At 35.3% G+C, this 26,959-nt stretch overlaps 1 protein-coding gene and 1 long non-coding RNA gene across 3 annotated transcripts in view; one reads left to right on the plus strand and one right to left on the minus strand.

The window, feature by feature from the left end:
- LOC149566647 (uncharacterized) overlaps positions 1-26,959 on the minus strand; it is a 278,515-nt gene that overhangs the window by 93,154 nt on the left and 158,402 nt on the right. The window lies entirely within an intron of this gene.
- Positions 5,007-26,959, plus strand: part of LOC149566648 (Adenine nucleotide alpha hydrolases-like superfamily protein) — a 62,449-nt gene continuing 40,496 nt past the window's right edge. The window contains exons 1-4 of one of the 2 annotated variants that reach the window (XM_089819951.1): positions 5,007-5,215; positions 6,291-6,412; positions 6,811-6,929; positions 8,857-9,247. In XM_089819951.1, the coding sequence (XP_089676077.1) occupies positions 5,026-5,215; positions 6,291-6,412; positions 6,811-6,929; positions 8,857-8,866 (441 nt within the window). In that variant the 5' untranslated portion in view covers positions 5,007-5,025 and the 3' untranslated portion in view covers positions 8,867-9,247. Of the gene's footprint in view, positions 5,216-6,290; positions 6,413-6,810; positions 6,930-8,856; positions 9,248-26,959 lie in introns of those variants that run through there. The other variant, XM_089819950.1, reaches the window with a different exon arrangement.

Below are 26,959 nucleotides of genomic sequence, written 5' to 3' on the forward strand. Positions count from 1 at the left end.
AAGTTTATGAAACAAACCATCTTCTTCTTCTTTTATGTATATATTTTTTTGAAATTGTTTTCATCAATATTCTGATAAAGAAGATATTTTTAACCATCCAAATTTTCAATCTAATTTTTTAATTTAATTTAAAATTCAACCCTTCCCGATTACATCCTGATTTCTTTAATCTAGCAAATGAGGATTCCTGATCACTTTTCTAATCTCTATGTATGTTGAATATATTGACAAGCATTTACTAATTTACTATATTGAAATATTTAAGCTTTCATTACAGAGAATTCAGATTTACAATCCATAGGCACGAAGAAGACAGGAAGAGATAATTGCATAATTAATCAGTGATCAAAACACAAAACCCTACCTGAGCTTGATGCTAATACGCAACCCTCAAAAACTGTGAGAGAATTCGCTCCTCTTCAAGAACCTTTCTCTGAAATTTTTTCCAGAATTCTCCTTCTGAAATTCACTTTCAAAATTCGTTTCCAAAATTCGTGTCCAAAATCCTCCTCCAACAACGTCCCCCAAAAATGAACCCTTCAATTGTGATAAAGAGTTCTCTCTTTGATTCGAAGCACTAATTGTGTGTTCACCCCAGGAGAACTCCTTGCTCACAACCCTTAACTCCATATTAACTTTTATTAATCTTTCTTTTATCTTACATTAATCTTTTTCATGCACGTTAAATGAATTATTAAATAATTTTATTTAATTTTCCACTTGACTTCTATTTTAATTAATTTATTAAGTTTAAAATCATGTGCACTTTATGCAATTAAAATAACATTATTATTTTCACTTATTTTATCTTTTTAATTAATTTCTTTTATTTTCAACTTATGCTCGCATCATGCGATCTAGAATCTTTTAATAATTTAATATCTTTTTACTTTTAATTTATTTTAGAAACTTAGTTGATAAAATATTTAATTAACTTAAATAACAATAATATTTAGCATTTATTTAAAAATGAACTCTAAATATGTTATTATTAAATTAAATAAATATTATCACATTCTAAATTTATCCTTAAACTTTTATCTCCAAATTTAATTATTTTTATTTAATTAATTTCTCAATTAATTAAACATTAAAATATCATATTAATTTTCCATCAAATTAAATCATTAATTTATCCTTTTATTAAGACTTAATTAATAGAAAATACACCAAAGACTCATAAAGATGACATACGAAAACCCATCATAGCAAAACACATACTAAATCAAACAAAAGGTTATAATCACAAATTAACGTCATCCAACGCATTCGGAGGGTACTTGACTCAGATACTTGTCGTAATTTTTAATTAGGATAATGGCTTAAAGGTTTAGGATTTGGACTTAAGATTTATCTCCCCTCTCTTACCATTGAGATAATGCAATAGGGTATGCTCATCCTGGGAATTCAGGGAATTCGATACCTGGTACCTGCAACCTGCATAAAATCCACGCATGTACATACACAATATATACTAAGCTAAACAGGCAATGGCAGGAAGTGGTGCATCGTGTAGATCCCGACTAGCAGGTGACTACAACTCCTTTCCTTAACCACATCAGAAACACCATACATAAAGAAAACAAACACACAGACCATACACATGCAGTATGGGGTAAGTATCCCTAAGTCAAACACATATTATAATCCATCTAACTAATCATCATCATTAATCGAAAACACTGAATAATCATCATACATACATGGAACATAGAGTACCAAGTAATCTCATCATATAATAAACTGAATGTAAAACAATATCTAATATTCTCCAAAATAATAGTACTAATCATCAAACATAAGACTGGCCTAAAAGAGTTTGGCAATGAAAGCAAAATGCAAACTAGGGGCAGGCACTACACTAGACCTTGCCCTTCTTCCTCCAATCTTTTTTCTATTGTTTTGTTCTTTCTAGTGGTGCTTTCCACCAAAGGTCCATAATCCTCCCATATTTTGTCTACTTGATTTTCTTGCTTTTCTTGTTGCATACTTGTTTACTTATTAGTTTGTTCTATTTTTGATACCACTTTTCCTGTATCTATCTCCTTCCTAGATTCCTCTTTGTCCCGATTGAACATATCCTTTCCATTACTTGGTGTCTGCCAGAATTTATAGCTCTTCATTTTTCCTTTTTTGCTAATAGTTATACTACTCCATTGTGCTGAATCTACTATGGGATACTTGGACTCTATTCTTTCTTCTTCATTGTTTGATCTTGTTCTTGATTTATTTCTTGCTTTGGTTCAATTTCTCTGCGATTCCCTATTTTTGACTGATTATTACAATTCTCTTCCTCTACTGGTTTAAATTGCATATTATTGTTGTTTGGTATTTCCTCCTCTACATCTGTCTTCCAAATTTCCTTACCTTTGTGTATTGTATGATTAACTTCTTTTATGATACACTAGTCTTCTAGATCATTTTGTAATAGCAAGATCTCATTAGTGAGCATCTTTAGTTTTTTGACATTGATCTCTATCTCATCTATTGAGTCCATCTCTGTTTTGCAATCCTAACATTTTCTATATTTTTCTAGTGAATGTTGATAGTCTGTGTTTGTCATTCATTCGTATTATGCCTTTTTTTTCCTTTCTGAATTCTTCGTTTCAATCCCTTGGTCTATCTCTGCTTTCTCCATCTCTTCATTTCTATCCTTCTCTGGTATTGTTTTTGCCTTGTTTTCTTCTATTTTTCCATCCTTTTTCCTGCCTACCCTTAGTAATTTCTTAATGTTATTTTTTATTGTAGTGCTATTAAAGTCTATTCTTATAATATTATTGATTTCTCTTGTATATTCAGTGAATGTTAGTTTGTATATTGATCTATTTGTTATGATTTTCTTGTTTAAGGAGTTGCTTTGGTTAGTTTTAACTAAAAAAATTATTTTGCTTATTTTGTATTTACTTGATTCAAATCCTATTAGAGTTCCTAGAGAGTGACCTATTCTTTTAATAATGTGGTTTTCATTTAATTCTGGTGGTATGTTTGCACATTCCATCCATTTGATTGCCTGTTTATAATTGTTATAATTTTCATTGAAATTTGGCTTCAATGCTATGAAATCTATATGATGCCCTTTGTAATAGTAGTGTGATAATGTTAAAAGTTCATTTCTAGAATCTATATCCTGACATTGCAGAACCAATAATGCTTAGTATGGGATATTATGTTACTTACCTTTGCTTCACAGATTTTAGCTAGGTTCCATTCCATATTGGTTCTATATTTGTCTGGACCATTCCAATATGCATAAATACCTTTTTTTGCACATTCCTTCCATTTTGCTTCACAATATATGTTGCTGATGATTATAATATCAACATTGTCTCTTTTTGCAGTGTTGCTTTGTTTAGGGTATCTTTCATCACTCAGTTTGCTTCATATATTTTGCATCTTCCGATGGGGTGGAATGTATGTTGACCAAGACTGTGCTTTGGTTTCCCTCTGAATTGATTCTGGATTTTTTGATATAGAAACATATGATTCCTGTCTATCAACTAGAGCACGTATTTGTGGCGGGGAAGGAACTAGGGGTATATTATTGGGCTCGAATATCCATGTGGGCTGATTTAAATGCTTATTGTATTGGCTTTGCTTCAACAAAGATCTTCATTTTTCTCTGCCAGGGTATTTGGTTTTAGTAAAAAAGACCTCTTGATTTTTAATCCACTAGTTTATACCTTCACACCTTTTGTATGGTTTTGAAGTCTGGTTTCTGTTTTTTTTTGTTTAAGCTTCTTTCTGTTTACAATAGTCTTTCATTCATGTTCATTTGTGCTATTCTGAGACTTGTGAATGACCTCATTGCGTTTTGTATGAAGTTGAATTAGGGTTTCGAATTCTATCAGTTTTTTGGGTGTTCTGCAGTTTTGTTGATTCTCTTGGATCTTGGTGGGTGCTCCAAACTGGTTTCTGACTAGGTTAGAATTGCTTCCCTTTGGTTGAAGTAGAGGCCTAGTTTTGGACATGCTTGTTTCTCCTGCTATCCTAGTTTCGTGCATTTTAACCATATCTTGGAATGAATTTTTCTTCTGATCGCCATCTGCAAGTGCTTGGAATTTGTTACTGATTGGAACGTAGGGGTGTGCTTGCCTTCCTCTCAGTTCCTTTGCTAGTAATATTGCATTGTTCATATAGCTCTGTTTTACTATATTGCCTCTGTCGCGGGAGGGTTTCTGATTTGCGCAAAAATTATTTTCGCAATAGACTACTTTTTTCACTTTCTCTGCTTTTCTCGGCATTTTTAAATTTTTTTACATTAATTTTTTATTTTTTATTCTATACAATCAATGATTGATTAAATTAATAACAAAATTAAATTGAAAAATATAAATAGTATTTTTGTCTTGACATTAACTAATATAAAATATTTTAAATTGTTTCAATTTTAATAAACTAAAAATAAATAAACATTGACTTATGACATCATTTCTATCATTTAGCATTATATATTTTGATAAGAGTGATGATTTATTTTTTCTTATGACATCATCTCTGCCATTCAGCATTTTATGGGTCATGGAAGAAAGAGTTATCATTTGTGACTTGAGACATCATTTGTGCCATTTAACATTTTAATGAGTTCTCAAACAAATAATTATCATTTGTGACTTATGATGTCATCTATACAATATAGACTAACACAAATTAAAAATAACAAATAAAATTTTAGTTGTTATTTCACTCCATGATCCATCATGACTATAGAAAAAACAAAGAAAAGGGGAGAAATATGATGAAAAAATCTTGACACGTAGTATTCTTGTTTGAGAGGAACTGAGAAAAGGGCAAAAAGATGATGAAAAAATATTGACACGTAGTATTCTTGTTTGAGAGTAACTGAAATAAAATATCTTATATTGTTTCAATTTAAAAAAACAGAAAAGAAAACATGGTTTATGGTGGACGTTAACCTTCATTATCTCCGTGTCGAGTCATTTTTGTTTCCTGTTAAATGTGTCGCCAAAGATACATAAATAGTGGGTAATGATTTGGATTTGAAATTTGGGACAAATTTAGGAGAGTATGGATATCGCGGAAGAACAAGCAACGACAATATTGATAGCAGTGAGTAGATCATCAGTGAAAGGATATCCGCATGCATCTCTGAGCAGTGTCAATGCTTTCCACTGGACTCTCAACAAACTTGTGAAGACCTCCTGTAGACACCTCTTCAAACTTTGTATTCTTCATGTGCAAGTACCAGACGAGGATGGTATTTGAATTCTCATTTGTCATATGAATTGATGTTTTCTGCCTGGGGTTCCATCTACTGTAAAGCTGCTTCTTTTATTTCCGGTGAATCCTTGTTTAATTGCACTTGTCCCCTTTTCATGATCTCTCTATGTGTTTTCGTAGAAGTTTTAAAGTCAGAACAATGGAATTAAATAGCATGTGAAAGATCAAAACCTAAAGATTTGCGAGTTAGCTGTTAACATCATGGAAGTAAAACGGAAGGAAACAAGATATGCATTAGAATCTGGTCAGGGTTATAGACTAAGATCAGTATTGTTCTTCTTATTCTTATTATCTCTCAGATTGCTATTCTTTCGCTTTATACATAATTTGATAACCAATTAAATTGTAGTCTTGAGCGCAATTGTTGAACTCGCAGAGTGTTTTTTAGATGCAAAAAGGACTTTTAATCTTGAAAGGAGTGGAGGGCTACAAAAGGGTAGTATTTACTAAACAAGGATCTGTAGTTATAGTTGTACATATTTCAAAATGTAGATAATCGCGTATGTTTGACATAAGCGTCTCCGTTGGCGTTAACAAGCTGGATGAACTGTCATATTCAAAAAAGCGTGGTTTAATGGAATTTAAGCTTTACCATGTAAATTGTTTTTACGAGTGTGTGATTATTCAGGTAAAGCAGAGGTTTTAACCCGGTTTTTTTAATTTCTGCTAAGCGTTCTTTGAATTTCTTTTCATAAGCCGTACTTTTTAAACTAATGTATGAATGACCACAACACGAGCTATCGATATGTTAAATGTCATAGGTCAACTTCTCGTTAAGGTCTCTTCAGAGAATTTGAGCATTCTACAGAATTGTTTGGTAAAACTATAAGTTTATACTGTGCATTTTATGATCATTGTTTATTTTAGTTTTTTTCACGCTTTTGAGATTGGCGGTTGGGATTGTTTGAGCTAGTTATGATTGAATTGTTACATTGTATTTTCTCGCTGAAGGGTTCTGCAGAGGCTACTTTTGTTGTATAGTATGCTAATTCTGCAAGTGAATATTGTTTACCTTTCATGACATAATGAAGTTGTATGCCATTTTATTGCAGGATTTGATGATATGGATAGCATTTATGCCTCACCAGATGATTTCAAGGATGCCAGTAACAGGGATAGAATAAGAGGAATTCATTTGTTGGAATATTTTGTCAAGCACTGCAATGAAATTGGGGTATGCAAGTATATTTAACGAATGATTTTTTTAAATTTGATTGTTTTGTTTTGTTTTGTTTGAGATGATGCTATTTGCAAAAACAAAGATCTCTGTGCGGATATTATATTTCTCTTTGTAACCTTTTTGTTCGTCATGCCTTTTGTTCGTCATGCCTCAAGTTACAGTTGAGTCATATTATAGCCATCTAAGTAAACAATATGCTTCATTACGTTATCTAAATATCTCTTTCACCAGTTCCCTGAGTGAAAATTTATCTTTTGGTAAAAGTTTCCTCAATGAAAGTTATACTGCAATATATGATGCTATGCTACAACATGTGTTGCTATATGTGTTCTGTCTTTCTATATTTTTATACATGTGATCCTCCAATCTGAAGAATTCATCCACTATTTTAGGTTCCTTGTGAAGCATGGGTTAAGAAAGGAGATGCAAAGGAAGTTATCTGCCAAGAAGTGCAAAAATTGCGTCCAGACATCTTGGTTGTTGGAAGTCGTGGTCTTGGACCTGTACAGAGGTAATCCAAAAGATCAATTCATGTTATGGCTTTCTCAGAGTATTATGTCACTTGTATTAGACATCTATTGCTTCTCCTTACTTTTTTGTTTGGATATGTGTTAATTGTCGTGCTAGGTGAATGTATGTGTGAAACTTGTCATTTGTTTATGCTTCTTAGCATACTCCCTTTCCCATCCTAGTTTTATATTGCTCCATGGTTGTATGTAATGATTTTACTAACTTGAAAAATCCATGGTTCAAAAACTCATAGTTGGCAATAACTCAACAACCCAAATTTTTTTTCCAAAACTCGTGAAATTTTTTGGTAAATTTTCTGAACATAAAAGGCACATAAATTTCTAAAAATATTCTTTAGAAACAGGCATACTCTTTATTTTAGAGAACCAATGATTGGTTTTCTTCATATATAGATCAAAATTAGAGTTCAATACACATTATCGATATAATGAGCTCAGTGCATATGAACCTCAAGTTTCAATTTAAATAATTATAATTACAATTTTCATAATCCATGAATTTGTTTGATGACCAAATGTCAAATAATATTGTGGTTTGTCCATGAAGTAGGTTGTAGTCTTGCACCTTCTTATTGAGGAACAATACCAATCTCGGCAGGAATCACAAGCATAGAATAATGACATGAATGTGATGGACCCTTGTTGGGGGCTTGCTTTTTTGCCTCCTTATATGCTGCTACTTCTGGTTCCCATTCGGCTACCTCCCTCGCCAATTCAATGTAATGCCCCCTTTTTTAATGTAATTCAATAATAAACATTAATATTAAAAATAAAATATAAAGTAATAAAAATAAACTTTACATAATAAATATAAAAGAATAAAATCAATCATAACATAACTAAAATTTGGTTAAGTTCAACGAATGGTCAAGAGGCATGAGATGAAAGTTGTGACTCCCTCAAACATCACATATAAAAGGGAGAAGAGAACTTCATTTGAAGAGGGAGAAGGGGAAGAGACAAGGGAAGATGTCAATGTGGAAAGAATTAATAGAGAAGAAAATAAAGGTGGTGACTTTTTCAAAAGGCAAAAGATATCAAGGGTTTTGACTCTCTCAAAAAGTTGTATTATGAAAGGTTGCGACTCTTTCAAATGGTAGCAATAATGAAGGGTTGTGACTCTTTTAAAGGGCCATGATTATGAAAGGTTGTGATTCTCTCAAAGGGTAGGAATGATGAAGGGTTGTCACTCTTTCACAAGGTGGTAATTGTGAGAAGTCATGACTCTTGCCAAGGGGCAGACATGATGAAGAGGTGTAACTTTTCCCTCTCGTTGGAAGATATAAAGGGGGAGAAGGTTTCATGTGAGGAGGATCCAAGGGAAATTAATTTGGAGGAATGATATATTATTCTCAAAAGCAACAATAAAAAATGGCGACTCAATCCTCACGAAAGTTGGCAACCCTTTCACCAATAAAGAATATAGGAGAACCCATTCCAAGCATTCAAGGGCTTACCTATCATCACTCACTAATACATCAAATCAGCACTCAATCATCATTCTTCACTTTATGAATTCCCAGTTATTCAATTATCATTCAGTCATATATCGAATCATAAAATAAGGGAAATCATCCAATCATCTATTAAACATCAATTGGGAATCAAGCAAATAGGTCAGCAATCAATTTTTCCTTCAATTTTATCATTCTATTTTAATTATTCATACATTAATCAAGTCAAGTCATATTGAAGAAGTAAAAGTCATCGTTTGATAAATAAAAGATTACAGCGTTCATAATTAATATGTCACATAGCAGTTCATATATTGGTCAAATATTGTTGGTATGATCATAATGCACTACAATATGATTTGGCTGATTTGTTGTATGTGTTTCATTTGATAAGAAGTATGCACCTATGCAGATAATCTATGCTCTAATTTGTGTATAATTAATAATGATGTAGGCACCTATGATGATGATGAAGATTCCTATAAATCGTACAACCAATATGCTGCCCCATTATGAAAGGAGGATGGTACATACAAGGAACACAAGTAGCGTAAGGGTCCATTTGAGTAGAGAAACCCTGAGTGGGGATGGAAGGCCAGGTGTTGGGTGTCATTCTGTGCTCCTGGTTTAATGGATATGCTTAAGGCCCCTTGTATGGTGTCCCATGGTATTTCAAAATGTGGATGGGTTATTGGGGAAGGCCTTACATGTATGTTATGTTAAATGATGGTTTTAATTCTATTTCGACATTGTGAAAATATATATTTATTTATCTTTCATAATGATAACTAACCTGGTTGTAGGCCTTAATTTGAGATATAAAGTTGACCATTTGCATTCCTAAATATAGTCTATAGTTACCTTATTTGGGAACTCTAGGGAAAAATAATGTCCCAATAGGGGACATTACATTCAACTATATCCCTTGCCAAAACTACATACAAATTCATCTTCAGCAACCATATCTGAATGCACATTGATATTATTGATGTCAATTGCCTCATATATCTCGTCCCTCTACCTTCTTTGCACAATAAAAAATTGCATTGCACAACAAGAAGATCATTCAAGTGTCTTCGAGCCAACTTTTTTGTTTGTTTCGAATGGCTTCAAAAACTTTTCAATTGCATTTATAACTTGAAGTGCTACAGTGTTGGACTATTATGTGGATGATAAGTTTTTAAAAATTAGGTGTTGTTGCATCAAAATCTTTCCACAAAAAATATACAAGGATGGCATTTATAACATTGTAAGGATTTAGTGAATATAAAACTTAAAGAAAACAATAAACTAAATTAAACGTATATGGATGAACTGAAATTAAACATATATATTTTTTTACTTGGCAACATAATGATATCCTTCCAATACATTGAGGTGGTGAAAGCAATCTCTACTTCACCCCCTAATAAATTGCAACTCATCATGTATAATTTCTCAACGTTTTCATGGGGAATATCCTTAGCATACACATATATGAGGCCATTAATAACCTCCTCATCTACTTTGAATGAAGTGGAGAAGAAAAACTTAGGATTCAAATGTAGCTGATAACATGTATATTGATGAAGTTGTCAATTCGACCCACAATCAATAATGTGCTAGATGGGTTCATATTTATTTTTATTCACCCCATAAAAATGTGAAATCACCTTTTTGGCCTTGTCCATGGCTTCATTCAGACCAACAATTTTGACATCTATTAAGGAGAGCATATAAAAATAAATAGAAAATTAGACTAAACTAGATGTTTTTGAAAAAATCTCAATTTACAAATTAGAAAATCACAAATTTAACAAAATCAACAACTTGTAATATTATAAAATTAAAGAACAAACTTTTTTTGAATGAAAACCTATTTTATGATCTCTATGCAATTGGCACTTATATTATAAAAAATGGACTTGATAACCTTCTCTACCTTTCTAGAGTAAGGATTGTCAAGCTGCCTAGTGCTCACAAACATTCACCTAAGGTTGGGAACACAGTCATAGTACTTTGTAAGGCGATAAAATTAGACACGAGTTTTGCCTCCTCTAACTACATGAGCTTCTTTCCTGACCCATGTGTGGTTGTAGTTGTATTTTGTCACATTCCTTTCTCCTCCTACCATGCTTTTCACCCCACTAAGATTCCCTGTGTCCTCAAGGAGGAATTCAGTTTAGAGGGCCACACAAGGTCTTCAACACAATGTAGTATGGATCGCCTCAAGAATTCTATCAACTGTCATATAGGTAGATGCACTGTGCATCAATATTTGGATAACATTCTTTATTCTCACCTCCATTGTCACCTCATTGATGGACGAGATCAACGAGGGCTTGAATTTTTTTTATTTCATTGGAGCCATCAACTTCACTCTCTTGAAGCCACGAGGAACTTAAGCGAGGTGGGGTTGTTGACTTCCATCCACCTGTCAAATTAAATGAATTGCAAACCTTTTTTTTTAAAGTTACTTTTATTTATCTACTAGCTGATTCGTGTTTTTGATTGCATCCTTCAATAGTGGCTTATTCATTCAACTTATCAGAGCTCAGTGCCTTTAGTCCTTGCCTACTATAGTCAATGCAGTGACCAATCGCTCCCAACAAGAATTCCTCCCGACATTAAATGGGATGTTGTTATAGTACTAAAAATTGGCACATGCCAACTTGGGCTTGTTGTGCAATTCCTTATTCCATGTATTGTGCAAATTAAGAGTGTTATGAGGAACAAAAGTAGGAAGTGGAGCTGTTTCCACTGCCTAATTTCTATATATGTGGTTCAATTGAATAAAAGAGCTCCCTATATCTCCCTTTCAGCCTACGGAAACCATGATACCTGCAGATGCCTTTATTGTACCCTTTTTGTGTGCTTGGAATGCTTTTGCCTCTTGCTCAACCTCTTGAGACACTCCTCTACATAGCTCAACATCATGGCAACTGATTTGTGCAAACTGATATTTGAGGTGATTTATGCCTCCTTTCATAGACATCCCAAAATAGTTATAGATTATCTTTTTTTGGTTTGTGTTTGCTGTCCCATGTTTCCAAGCAGGCTCCCTAGCCTTGCTGCAACCTTTCTTTCTTGTGGATGCCATTTTGATTTCAGGAAAATATAATCAAATTCTAGTGAAACTGAAGAAAATTAGACAAAACCCTAGCAGCTACAACAAGCTAACTCAAAAAGAAAAGTAAATTAGTAAATAACTAAATCCACACAAGGAATTTAAATGAAAAGGCTTGAAAAAAAAGTAAATAATGGAAAATTGTTATATACCTGTCAAATGCGACTGAATTGGAGTTGATAATTTTGGTAGTCACGATCAATCCTCATTCCCAAACATTTGCAAATAAATGCACAGTGCTCCAATATGAGTGCTTATAAAAACAGATTCGAATAATTTAAAAAAAATCCTTTCTTTATCAATCTATCTTATTTAATGCTAGCCAAGTTATGCACTTGAACTTGCTTGTACTTGTGCACTTTAACTAACTTGCTAGTAGTTGTGAGTCATGCAACTAGCGATTTGTTTAGCTATGGAAAAATGTTGAAGGAACTAAAGGGTGATCTTTATTAGCAGTTGAATATCCTGTGAGTAAACACTATTCACCAGAAGTTAAAACAGATCAAAAAAATAACTAATGTTATTTTAATGATTCCACAATTGTTAATTTTTCCATGAAAGGAAACAAACTACAATATTAATTGAATGGCAGACCATAATATTTTCTCTTTAGGAAACCAAGTATTGGATATATTGAATAAGCTTTGCTGCTGAGCCGAAAATGTGTCAATGTGGAGGACAACTTCAGAACTAAGTGATTTTGCGGTTTTTAAGTGAAAAATAGGAATGCTTTTCTGTACAAACCACATAGATTAAATGAAAGGTCAGAAGCTAAGAAACCTAACTTGCCTTAGCTCTCAACAAGAAATCAGTTCTAATATTATCCAGCAGTAGTCATAAAAATGGTTTATCTTTTGTAATAGAAATGGATGATATTTGAAAGTTAATTCATGATTCATGAGCGTTTATTTTGGTTTTGCTCTGCATGGATGTGCACTACTTGATGAAGTGTGCATGCCATTGGGAGGGATGCATACAACTGAAAGAGTCAATGTGACGTAGGCACAACTATCATTTTCATTTGAAGTGTTGAATAAAAAGTACACATGCATGCACTTGGAAGACACAAATATTTAATGTGGAGAAACCTTTGCATGGTATAAAACTTTATAGAAAAAAATTGGTAATGCTTTTATTTCTTACGATGTTAGATATTGCATTACTTTGAAGTTTGAACAATTGAACCACGCTTTGTCAATTATAGAAATTTTACAATTATTTCGCTTTTTTCTTAATCGATATCCTCCTTTTGAAATGACCATTGAGAATGATTTTTGTTTAATTGCTTGGTCTGGGAATGGAAGTTGACCCTTTTTTTAATTTAAAAATTCTTCATCTTCTACCTGCTGATGTGGTGTTTGATGAGATATCCCAGCTGCTGCTTCTGATATGAGTTTCTTGGATTGAGAAAAAAATGGCAATGATGGAAACTGTCAGTTTCTATCCTTGTGTTTATTTTCTCTTGAATTGCCCATTTTTGTCCATCTCAAACAACTTTTAGGTTTAATTTCACTTGCAAATGAGTTATGTTCATCTCAAGTTCAATCAAATCCTACTTCCCATTGAAATTCTTTTAACCTGGCAGCTGTTTCTCTATTGTTAATGTGAAGCAGTGTTATGGGACTCGCTGAGTCATGCCAGGACTCTGCGAGTCCGAGGCAGAGTCCATGTTTCCGAGGCAATTTGCCTCTGGACTCGGACTCGGCCGAGTCTTGGTAGAGTCACTCTGCCGAGTCCCGGACGAGTCCAGAACCCAGGATTCTGATTTTTTATTTATTTTTAATTTAAAAAAAAAAAAAAATTTAAAAAGATAGAGATTTCCGGAAGATGTTTTTTACAATGTATATGAATTCTGAAAACGATGTGGCATGTCAAGAATCTATTAAGGATTGAATCTTAAATCTTAAATCTTCAACTTTATATTATGTTTTTCATTTTTTTCCTTCAAAAGTTCGTTATTATACTTGTATGATTTTCCAAGTCCTTGCCGAGTCCGGTCGCCGAGTCCGAGTCCGAGTCCGAGTCGGATTTTGACTTTCCGAGTCAGAGGTGAGTCCGAGTCCCGTAACACTGATGTGAAGTGACTTGTTAACCCCCTAACATTGCTAGGGGAATATCGGAAACCTGATTAATTTTGTATCGTACTTTTTCAAATGGAAGGTATTCCTTATTTCTCCAACAATAGCCTCTTGAAATTAATATGCAGTCAGTACTCTCTCTTACCTTGCCTTCTTGGTATTAGTCCCCATGGTTAGCAATCTCTTCTTAAAAATGAGCCCAAGTTTTCTACATAGGCAAAACCTGCTTAAATCTATCATTTCATCCAATATATGCTAATAAGGAAGGAAATTCAACTTGAAAAGGTTTGATCAAATGGCTGCTCCCTAGATGCAAATTTAAATAAATTTGGAGAGACATGTCTTATCATGATAATTATGCTATCATAATAACAAAATTTCCTGTTAAAGCATACAAATGAATCAGAACTGAGAAGTTATCCAGTTGACAACACTAAAAATAAATGTAATTTAGATACATGTTTAGAAAGAAACAAATTGCAACAAAGAAATTATAGACAATAATAACATTTTGATGAGTAATGAATCATGAACGGTATGTCATCATTTTCGTTTGCTATTCACCTTGAGTAAGTATCTAAATGTAGTGTCCCATTGATGCAAGAGCATCCTGGGTGTAAGAGCAATCTTGCATCACTCAAAAATATTTTATTTTCAGTCTTTTCTATTTTAATAAGGATTAGTAGACAGGGTGGTTACTATTTATGGGAACTTGCTATTTTTAGTAAGTTTGTCATATGAGCTTGGAATGTTCTCATTTTCTACAGAAAGGTTCATTTTAGAGTTGGAAGCCTACCATAAAAATCTCATTGCTCAAGCATAATATTGTGGATTTTCGGTGGAAAAATTTGTAGAAAAATCTTCAGGCTCACCGTTGGAGGCCTTAGAGTGCTTGGATGAGGGGTCCAAAAACTCAATGAAAGAGCGCCAGTGCGGTTTCCGAGCTTGTAGATCAGGAGCTGGTGTTTTCGAAAAGTGGTTCTAATAGCCAATCGGAGTAACGGTTCGTGAGTTATGGCCTTTCAAAGTTGGGCTACCCGAAATATCTAAAATAATTGTCAAAGATGTATTTGGCCGACTCTATGTGTATTGTTAGGGTCTGTCGGCCTTAGGTATTAAGTTTCAATGTCAAGAACCTTCTCGGGTAGCATAAAATTGCCTATTTAAGAAAGGCTCGAACATTGTTTAGAGCAGCTCTAGGTGATAGTTCACAACTCGTCTTGCAAATTATTGTAGTGAAGGCACCCATGTGGGTTAGCATATTGTACTTGTGAATTCTGTAAGGGCCTGTTTGGCTGTGGGCATAGGAATGGAGAATGGACATGTAATATTGGGAATAAGAATGGCTATTCCAATAACAGCTATTTTTTGGAATGGGTATAAGCTCATTTTCGAGGCAAAATGGGAATATGTATTCCTATTCCCTATTCCAAGTGATGAAACAAACAGAAAATAAAAATCATATTCCAATTTTTTTATTCCTATTCCATCAACCAAATGGGCCCTAATATTGCATTTGTAGTGCAAATAAGAAGTCCATATTTTGTTCTCACATTTGCTATTATTTCTTTGTTTCTGTTATGAGTTCATGGTATTAAGGGGAGCACCCTTCATCACCCATTCTAGAATTTCCTTATTTTCCCTTAAACAAATATCCACACTCACAATAGGGATTGCATAAATAATTACCAATACAATTCTATAATTTTGATTTATATTTCAGATTCAAAATATAATATTATTTTGAAAATATATGATTTATTTTTAAATGCCTGCTGTAATCCCATTTATGGTTTGCAGCTATTTCTTTTATACAAATGTCTTGAAATATTTCTGCTAGAATTAGGAGGTTTTGTCCACCAACTTGATGAAGAAATTAAGGGTTTGCATCCTTGAATTTCTGATTCATGAGGGGTTTCATCCTCAAGATTTCAGAATCATTAATTCATACTCTATACAGAAAACACAGATCATTATATCTGCTGAATAACCTTTCCTTCTCCTTGATTTATCAACTTATATACCCTTTTTCTTCAATGGTCATAACCTTTCAGATGCCTCTGGACCTTAATTCAATTATTGTTTATTCTTTGTTACAGCTGTACAAGTAATCACTTATTATAATTTCCAATTGTGGATTGACTCTCTCTATTAACTGCCGCCTAGTAGCAATTTGCACTTGTAATTGATTATTGTTAATATTTGACATGCCACTAAATGCCTGTGAAGTTTGAGTTATTAGTTTGAGTGCCAGAAGTCATCCTTGATTCCTTCAAAATAGATTTGTTTTGGCAATAACTCACCCTTCTATTTTTAAGTAAGCAGATCTGTGCTCAATCAATGAGCATGATAAACATCATCAGTCACAACATCTAAAATAGCATTTTTTTAGCATCAAGGGACTTTATCTTATCATCCTTTGGTTTTGTAAGGGAATTGTACACTTATTGTTTGCCTCATAGTTTTAGAGCCTGAAGAGTACACACAAGCCAAGAGTTCTTTGCGAGTTACTAGACACTTGGCAGGTGAGTACTTGTTGATTAGCATAGTTTTTTTTTTCTTTTTCCAATTTTTCTTTTCCCAATTTTTAAAATGTTGGTTTTGTTTGTTTGTTTGTTTATGTTACACTTTATTGATACTCAGTTCCCTATTTTCAAGTCAATCTTCTTTGAACCATATTTCATGAGTAGCAGTTCATGGCTTGAATTAGCACTCATTTCACTTGGGTGATAATAGATATTCACAAGGATGAAGCACCACAACTTCAAGGGAGGTCACCCATCCTAGTACTACATTATCTCAAATGCACTTAACTATGGAGCTTTCCTTCAATCGAGACCACTTAGGTTTCTATCTAATCTGCAAAATCTTTAGCAATTTTTTTCCTTGCTATGAATTTTTATAATTTTCAACAATTTCCTTAGTTGTGCATTCTCTCAATTCATTTCTTATGCTTTTTAACTAGTTTTGACATGTTATTTAAATTTATATTGTAATGTCCCCATTTTGGAGGTAATTTGGTTTAATTAATTAAGTTGTCCAAAATAATGAATATTTAATGAAGATGACTAATTAATTATTTTAATTAAATAAATAAATGGTATTTAGTAAATTATTTATAAAGTTATCAAATAAATAAATATTAAAAAGGTAACTTTATATTTAATTAATTTAATAAAGTGACTTGAATTATAAAATATTTTATAAAGTCACTTATTAAATAAAATAAAATAATGTTCTAGAAGTTTCTGGAGAAAGTGGAGAAAAAAGAATAAATAGGCATCCTGGGCTTCATTCTCACCAGGCAGATTGGATGTTGATGATTGATGATTTCTTCTTGAGTATTTGTGGAGCCAAGTGGGTCTGCAGATAATCAATTTGTTGTTGGGAATGAAAACTCCCATTGATAGCAATTTTGAGGGTGTGAAATATCACTTGAATTATTGCAGCTGTGGGAAGGATATTTCAGTCCTTTCACTTGTGCTTAATTGGTGGCCAAGGGCCAAGTTCTTTTGCTGGTTTGGAGTTTCAATTGGAGCCATTAATTGGAGTAGCTTGAGCTTCCATTGATGAAACTTGGAGCTGGAGATTTCATTATAATTTGATATCGGTCTGATATTATTACAGTCATTAGGGCCAGCATATAGGAGATTCGATTTGGCATAGAGGAGCAACATATTCATTTAATTTTGCATGGGACAATGTGGAGATGATGATTCTTTGCAGGGTATATTGTTATGCTCCTCATTTGGCAGCAAATTCTTCTTGATTCCAGGTCATAAAAGGGGCAGATTGCATAGGGAAAGTCTGATAATTCAAACATCAGAAAATTACAGTCATAATGGAGGCCATGATTTTGCTTGTAACTCCCTCAACTTGGTTTGATTCTCTCTTCTACCCTGGGCGCACTTCATAAGAGGGTTAGAAGATGGAGTTGGATGCATTTTGGAGGACATAGAAGCTGAGAATTAATTTATAGAAATTAATTTATATCAGAACAGGGACGGTTGGGTCTGAGAATTGTTTCGGCATCAAGAGGTCATTATCATTCAAGATATTGCTTGCTAATTCATCACAGCTTCAAGTCAACTTCATGTTCCAGGTTCCTTTTGATTTATACAAGCTTAATGATAATTTAGATGCATTTCATGGTAGCTGCTGTAGGTGAACATTTGTATCAGATCTGTTTGTAATTATTATATGAGTTGTAAGCCAAGAGTCTTGGCATTGGCATTGACATCATTGTTAGAAGATTGCATTCTAAATACCATATCAATAGTTGGAAGTTATCACTTGTTGTTTTGAGCATTGAATGTTAAATTTGAGGATGTATGTCAACTGTTTGATATAATGACTATAAGTTGCACATTTAGGTCATGATACTACATCTATTGCATTTCAAAATACAAAAAGAAATCTGCATTGCATTAGGACCTTGTCTAAACATCATAGGTCTTCTTTGCAAATAGTAAATACCTTGGATATCATTGGGAAAACATTTATGCACTCAAACCAACAAGTTATAGGGTTGCACAATATTTTTTTGACAAAATTACAAGCAACAAATTAGGGCAAATTGTGGTCAGTTTGAGCAAGGCTCATTACAGTGGCATCAGAGCTAAATCCTGCCATCCTGAGGGTTTAGCAATCACATGCAGCCTCTTGGGGTTGGCTCTCATAGATTTTACACTCGCAGGCGAGCTTGGTTTGATAGGGAACAAGATTTTGACAGGTAGCCAGACACCATGGGTGATAGGCAAGAGCGTAGCCCACCAAGAGACAATAGGAATGAGGATCAGGAAACAAGGGAATTTTTTAGAGCAATGGTTACAAGAGAAGAGCGGATGGCTGAGGCTTTGTAGGCACTCACCACTGTGGTTGAGCGCATGAACACATAGGATAGACGAAATCAAGGCCAAGGGGATAACAGGAGTGCAGTGGGATCACCTAGAGTTCATAGAACTCTTTCCAGAACAACAGATAGACCTACACGACCCACCTTCTTGAGAGAGGAACGTGTAGTAGAAGAGAATGTTGAAGATGTTGAGGAGCCTACCTTTGGTGATGTATATATGGCTGCTCATGATGAATGACAACGATTGACACCAGGAGCTCGAGAGCTCATGCATTTTGATCGTTTTGTACAAGCGAGAATGGACTACTATAGGTCCTGACAGGAGAGGAGACCTTAGAATCAAAATAAGGATCTCAAGCAGGCTACTAATAAGCTTACATTACCTATGTTTGGTGCAAGTGGCAAAACTACTGCATAGTCATGGATTTATGAGTTGGATACTTTCTTGGCGCTTCGACCCATGATAGAAGAGGAAGCCATCAAGTATGCTACTTTGCATTTGGAGGGTACAGTGCACGAATGGTGGTATCATGGGTTAGTTACTTTGTAGCATAATCAGATCACATCTTATTAGGAGTTTGTGGATAGATTGGTGGAACGCTTTGACAAGAAAGACCCAAAATCATACTTCAGAGAGTTGGCTCAACTCAAGCAAGTTGAGAGTTTGGAGAGTTACATTGGAGAATTTCAGAGATTATCAGTGATGGTTTCGAACATCTCATAGAGACGGCTGGTAGTGTTATTCATGGAGGGCTTATTGGAGCCTATGAGAGGATGGATAAAAGCCTTTGATGCTCCTACTCTTCAGGAGGCGATGAAGAAGGCTAGGAGCATGGAGTTTGCAGCACCAAAGAGCAAGAGCTTGCATAAGGAAATCCCTTCAACAAGCAATGAGACACCCCAACAATCAGACAAGAAAAATAAATCAGCACCTATGATGGATGAGGAGACATGAGAAGAGTTGAGGAAGAAGAAATTATGCTATTGGTGCAAGGAGCCTTACAACAAGGATCATGATTGCCCTTTGCGGCTTAAGGGCAAGGCGAACTGTTTCATGTGGGCATATTTTTAGGACTCCAATTTTGATGATGTGGATCAACACGTTGCTTCGGAGCTTGATTAGGATACTTCTGCTCCCATGGCATATATTGCTTATGTTCAAGATGAGACTACATTCAGGTTTAGAGGGACAGTTGATGGACAACGTTGCATCGCTATGCTTGATATGGGTGCGACACATAACTTTATTAATGGAGATTATGTAGCTCGGTGCAGACTTTAGGTTAAGGATTTTGATGGATTTAGAGTTCAAGTAGCAAATGGATAAACTCTCGCATGCACCGGAAAGGTTGCTGATCTAACCTTGAGATTGAACAACTATGAGTTACATTCAGATTTTTATGTGGTCAACATTGGAGAGATGGACATAGTTTTGGGAATGAAGTGGCTCTAGGACTTGGGAGTATTTACCCTCAATGCACCTAAGATGGAAATGTCTTTTGAGGTTGATGGTAGGAGGCATGTATTGAGGGGTATTACGGATGGAGGCTTGCATTCTATCAGAGGGTTGGACAGTAAGAGAAAGCAGAAAGTGATTTAGGAGAAACCTGAGATGATTCTCAATCCATTGTTCGAAGTGGAAGCCGCTTGGTATATGATAATCCACTCTGGCTTGGACGATGATAGCTCTCTTGATTCCAGTCTTGAGATGAGCATTGTTGATAGTATTTGTGATCCTACTAGTGCATCGAGATTGCAAACGGGGCTCATCAAGGAGATTTCAGAGGTGTACATGGTGAGGAATGCTTACAGCTTCATTTTTGATTCTCATGTACATGACCTTTTCATGATGCACAATTCAAGAGCGTATGTGTTGAAAAGTTGGGATGAATGTTTATCTTGCGTGAAGTTTGGAGGCAAGGATGATCAGTCTCTTGGCTTGCTTCCACTTGAGGCTTATACTTCTGCGACACTTGGTGATGGTATTGAGTTGGTACGATAGATGGTTTGAGCAAATGTTGCAGGAGTTGTTTGGTGATGATAGGGACATTATGTAGTTCTTCTTGTGGGATCCAGGTGGTGAATTGCTTGAGGACAGGCAATTTCCGGAGGGGCGGACTGTAATGTCCCCGTTTTTGAGGTGATTTGATTTAATTAATTTAATTAACTAAGTTGTCCAAACTAATGAATATTTTATGAGGATGACTAATTAATTATTTTAATTAAATAAGTGGTATTAAGTTAATTATTTATAAAGTTATCAAATAAATAAATATTAAAAAGGTAACTTTATATTTAATTAATTTAATAAAGTGACTTGAATTATAAAATATATTTATAAAGTCACTTATTAAATAAAATAAAATAATGTTCTAGAAGTTTCTGGAGAAAGTGGAGAAAAAAGAATAAATAGGCATCCTGGGCTTCATTCTCACCAGGCAGATTGGATGTTGATGATTGATGATATCTTCTTGAGTATTTGTGGAGCTGAGTGATCTGCAGAAATTTGTCTTTGGGAACGAAAACTCCCATTGATAGCAATTTTGAGGATGTGAAATATCACTTGAATTATTGCAGCTGTGGGAAGGATATTTCAGTCCTTTCACTTGTGCTTAATTGATGGCCAAGGGCCAAGTTCTTTTTTTGGTTTGGAGTTTCAATTGGAGCCATTAATTGGAGAAGCTTGAGCTTCCATTGATGAAACTTGGAGCTGGGGATTTCATTATAATCTGATATCGGTCTGATTTTATTATAGTCATTAGGGCCAGCATATAGGAGATTCAATTTGGCATAGAGGAGCAACATATTCATTTAATTTTGCATGGGACAATGTGGAGATTATGATTCTTTGTAGGGTATATTGTTATGCTCCTCATTTGGCAGCAAATTCTTCTTGATTCCAGGTCATAAAAGGGCAGATTGCATAGGGAAAGTCTGATAATTCAAACATCAGAAAATTACAGTCATAATGGAGGCCACGATTTTGCTTGTAACTCCCTCAACTTGATTCGATTCTCTCTTCTACCCTGGCGCACTTCATAAGAGGGTTAGAAGATGAAGTTGGATGCATTTTGGAGGACATAGAAGCTGAGAATTATTTTATAGAAATTAATTTATATCAGAACAGGGGTGGCTGGGTCTGAGGATTGTTTGGGCATCAAGAGGTTATTATCATTCAAGATATTGCTTGCTAATTCATCACAGCTTCAAGGCAACTTCATGTTCGAGGTTCTTTTTGATTTATACAAGCTTAATGATAATTTAGATGCATTTCATGGTAGCTGCTGTAGGTGAACATTTGTATCAGATCTTTTTGTAATTATTATATGAGTTGTAAGCCAAGAGTCTTGGCATTGGCATTAACATCATTGTTAGAAGATTGCATTCTCAATACCATATCAATAGTTGGAAGTTATCACTTGTTGTTTTGAGCATTGAATGTTAAATCTGAGGATGTATGTCAACTGTTTGATATAATGACTATAAGTTGCACATTTAGGTCATGATACTACATCTATTGCATTTCAAAATACAAAAAGAAATCTGCATTGCATTAGGACCTTGTCTAAACATCATAGGTCTTCTTTGCAAATAGTAAATACCTTGGATATCATTGGGAAAACATTTATGCACTCAAACCAGCAAGTTACAGGGTTGCACATGATTTGTTTGACAAAATTACAAGCAACAAATTTGGGCAAATTGTGGTCAGTTTGAGCAAGGCTCATTACATATATGGTCTTTTAAATTACTATTTATTTAAAAGTCCTGAATCTAAATAAAAAATTTAGGCCTACAAAGTTTTTGTTGAGTTAATTGTTTAGAACTCTGCTTTGCCATATGATGTGAGGATCCAAAATCCATGATTCACTTATCATCTATATAATGTACTTTACATGATGGCATTGGAAGAGTCATCTAAAAAAATGAATGTTGATACAGAACTTTATATGAATGCATCATGCTCTAGCTCATTTTCTTCATAAGAATTCACAGATGGTGAAGACTCTTAAGGAGGGACAAATATTGTATTGTGCATATCTAAAATGAGTGCATCATTAATCTCCATCAATGTTAAATGTCAATGTCACCAAATTCTTCCTTGGCAGCCCCAAAGTCTGGTCTGGTTCATGCAAAAGTCTGGTCCTTGTCATATTCTTGCAAAAGTCTACCCAAATTCTGTTAGATGAACCCAACATGAAGTTTGTTGTTTTTATTGTGAATTTGCAAATGTGGCATGACCCAGGCCAAATTTGGCCAAAAAATGGATCTTTTGACTTTTTAAAAGTTTTTTTTGGTCTGTTATAGTCAATCCAACCCTCCATCCCTATAATAGACCATTAAAAAGGTGAAAATGGTAAGACACATGTCATTTGGACTAAAACATTAATATATATGGTGGTGCTGTTTTCTATGTTGCTTTTATTATCAACATAGTGGTGTATGAACTTATTTGCTGCTGCATACATCTACATATACATATGCATACATACACATTTGTTTTTTTAAAACATGTTTTTGTATGGACAAACCCAAAACAAATCTGAACCCGCCCCCCAAAAATGTGAATGAATTTTATAGTTGAATTTCAAATTGACATCTGAACACGAATCCGAACCGACAACTTAGTTAAATACCCTAGATTAACTCTCTTGGGTATGAGGATGGACTCAACTATTTAACAACCCCTTGTAGTTCTTGCCAAGCCTTCTGATGTACCCTATTCACTGCCAAATTTGAGCCAGTGTGTAGGTGGCAATTATGCCAGGAATAGTTAAATAAGACTTTTCTTTGTTAATGTAATAAAACATTGTTTTGAAGGGGTGTCAGTTGTGTCATCAGTTGGTGACGGTTGTAGACTTAACCAACTTTGTCAAGTCTATTTGTATGAGTCTGGAACAAGTGAAAGGTGTGGCTAATGTTGGAACAATTATGCTTACAAAAGGTATATCATTCTGTCATTTATGGTGTAATGTGATTCTACGTTATTCCATGCTATTGCTGTATTTCATTTATCTTTCATATTATGCAATCCATCTCAACTTAGGCATACAAACACTTCCAATTTAGCATATAAACACTTCCATAGCTAGCACATAACATTTCTGGTGCTATTGTCTAGCATGAACCCAAAAGTCTAGAGGGGACAGGTAAAAAGATGAAAGTATAATGGGTTCCTACTTTCAACCAGCAAGTAGTGATAATAGACAATGACATCGAGGAGGAAGTAATCCAAGATGATCAATTGACACAGGACCTCATTTAGGTGTGGGACATAGTGGTAGATTAGTACGTACGACAAGAGGTGGAGCAGAGGGCTCTTTGCACCGGTATAGTACGAGCTGATCCCACAGTGAATGAAGTGGTGTATGATCTCTTGGGAAGCCTTCCGAGGTTACTAACACATAGGTTGGCTGAAGTAAAAGAAAGAGAGGCTACCCAAAGACAAAAATGAAGGCAACAAATATTGCAATGATTCTACGAAAGGAACCGGCGAGATGAGGAACCTCGGGACACAAATAAATGTCACACACCTAGTAACCCTTAAAATCAATGTCCCTCCTACTGAATAAGGATAGGAGGCATCATAAAGAGACACACAAAGGAAAACGAGGTTGGACTGAGATGATCCTTACGAATACAACAACAGATAGAAACACGACAAAGGTTGGAAAACCTTGCTAAAAGGTGCCATAGTCCTCACATAGTTAGTGAGAACCAAAAGGAGTCGTTACCACTTGGTAGTATCGTTGAGGCAGAATTGATACTTAGTACGACACGTAACAAGGGAGATAGATAGTTGGGGAAGCGAGTTAGGTGAAATAGAACCATCTATGCATTTTGAAACTGACGACAAAGAAAGAAGTTTGGAAGGAGAGCTAGCTGACTTATTTGAAAGTATTGTATGCCAGATAAGGGGGTTGGCCATATCTGATGAAGTAAGAATAGGGAAAATAGAGCTAGAGACCCCGAGAAGGAGAGAGTATCAGTACCACCAAGGTATACCTGAAGAGGGTGAAAGAACGGAAGTCTTACAACCTGATGATACACGAGAAGTACCAAGGGGGGACAGAGGAACAAATTCCTAAAACACAAGAGGTCAAGAATGAAAAATGTCACACCCCAGACAAACAAAAACTTCCCAAGTTTACCGACAAACGGTTGGAAGACCCAATAGGACATTGTAAGACCTGTGTGACCATTTGGGAGGCAACTGAGCAAGAAGATGAAGATTAGTGGGTAAAGGCTTTTCCTGCCACCCTACAAGGTATAGCCATTGACTGGTACGCTGATCTTCCAGCCACCCAAAAGGTAACCTAGAGCAATCTGAAGAAAGCCTTTGAGACATAATTTAGGTTGTTGCGGGATGATGACGAGGTAGTGGCAAAAATATACAACACACGCTAGGACAATAGCAAGAATGTCTAGGTCTACCATCAGAGATTGAAGGAGCTAATAGGTAAGTTGGGGAACAAACCAACAAATGAATTGAAAAAGAGGTGGTTCATAGAGGGTTGAACTCCCTCCATTCGAAAGAAAATGAAGGTGGTACCCCCTTCCACATACAAGGAGGCATGTGATTGGGCAATGGATATTGAAAGCGAGAACAAAATGTCAGGGAACAAAAAGAAAGTGAGCTATGAAAATAGTGACGAAGACAATAATGACGAGTCGTGAACAATCCAGGCACTATGCAAACATATGATGTGGATGATGAAGGAAATGAAAGAGGAAAAAGAGGTCCAAGGAAACAAAGAACTATGGTATATGAAATATAGAAATGAGGATCATGGAACAATACACTCATCAAGAGTAAATGTACTCCTCAAAGAGACATGGAAGGCACTAGGCAAATTGATACTTTGGCCGCCAACATTCCAATTGGTAGGAGTAGACCAACATGGCATAAAGCCATTAGGGACTCTCATGGCGCAAAAAGTGATTGCAAACACAACAATTGTTTCTTAACTTTGTGGTCATTACTCTAGAGAAGGGATATAATACCCTCTATAGCAGAGGTTGGCTAATCACAACAAAATCCAACCATAACTAGAAAAAGAGCACACTATCCATTGAGAATGAAGGGAAGAAATACATCATTGATCTCATAAAGCAAACCATAAGCCAAGAGTTGGCATTCGACTCTTAATTGGAAGAGGGGGAATACGATGAGAATGGAGGGATGGAGCTAGATGACGAGAGTATCCTAAGATTGGGAAGTTGCTCTGAAGATGAAACCAATTCGCCTAATGGGTTGTTCCATTGGCAGATGGAGGATTATGAGATATTCCAACCCAATTGCCACATGTTGGAAGGAGTCATACACAGGCAATGACATATGGCACTACGCATCAAAGGTAAAGGTCCAAAGTCACGAGGAGAAAGGAAATATAAATAAAAGTTGCAATAACCTAACCCTAGGAGAAGGCCACTATAAGAGCACAAAAACTCAATTGAGTTCGGCGGGGTGGGAGAAAGTTCCAACAAGGAAGAACGTCGTACAAAAGAAGGTTGTATGAAGCTGAACAGTGGAAGTAGAGCACGAAGGAAGATGCAAGGGTCCCTATACATTTGGAAGGTGCCATCAATAACCTATACACATATGGAGCACAACATATGCAAGCAAAGTCAAAGCATATGCCAATCTAGGCACCTTGTACGCCAACCAAGCCGACCCATACGCCTTACAAAGAAGCTTGTACGCCAACCAAGACATTTTGTATGCACATAGAAAGAAGGAAGTGGTAGCAACACCAAGGGATTGTATGCCACTTGTACGACTAAGACACGTGCATAGGTCGTATGACATAGGATACATACCATATGACATAGGATCAATAGGCAAGTTTGTGCAACACTAGTATGACCTCTATTGGCAGCAATTTGGGTTGTGTGGAGGACGATCATAGAAGAAACCTTGAAGATTGGGAAAGGCAACTTCATAAACCTTAGCAAGGGTACCTTTGAGATGGGTTATAAAAGGCAAGGAGTGGCCAAGAAAATAATAACAAACACAAAAGCAACTGCAAGCAAGAACTAGAAGAATAAAGGCAAGATGGAAGGAGTTACAATGACAAGTGTCACATTTGAAGGACTCCATGGTACATAATGTAGGAACTAGTGGGAAGGCACAAGTGAGGAAAATCATCCATTGAAGGTTGTACTACAGAACGCTGAGTATTTGCAGCAAAATGTTATTGTATCTTATTCTCCTGAGGATTTCACCGAAGTGTTAGAGGTACTTGACAGAGGAGCACAACCAAAGGAGGCGATTGTAATGGGTAAGGATGGCAGTCATATGAACCCCAATTGTATGGATGCTGGTGGTATAGGTTGTATGAATGACGACAATAGGGTTGGCACAAAAGTTCGTACGATTGGCAAAGCTTGTATGAGGGGAGCCCGTTTTGTACGTACAGTAGAAGTCTACACCATAGGCATAGTTCGTGCGGAGGAAAGGAAGGCCCTCACATCGTACTATACCAATACATCCAAAGCCCGTACATTCAAGAGGGAA

The sequence above is a fragment of the Cupressus sempervirens genome, chromosome 3 (genome assembly GCF_028749045.1).
Source record: "Cupressus sempervirens isolate cs-2001-9-10 chromosome 3, ASM2874904v1, whole genome shotgun sequence".
Lineage (NCBI taxonomy): Eukaryota > Viridiplantae > Streptophyta > Pinopsida > Cupressales > Cupressaceae > Cupressus > Cupressus sempervirens.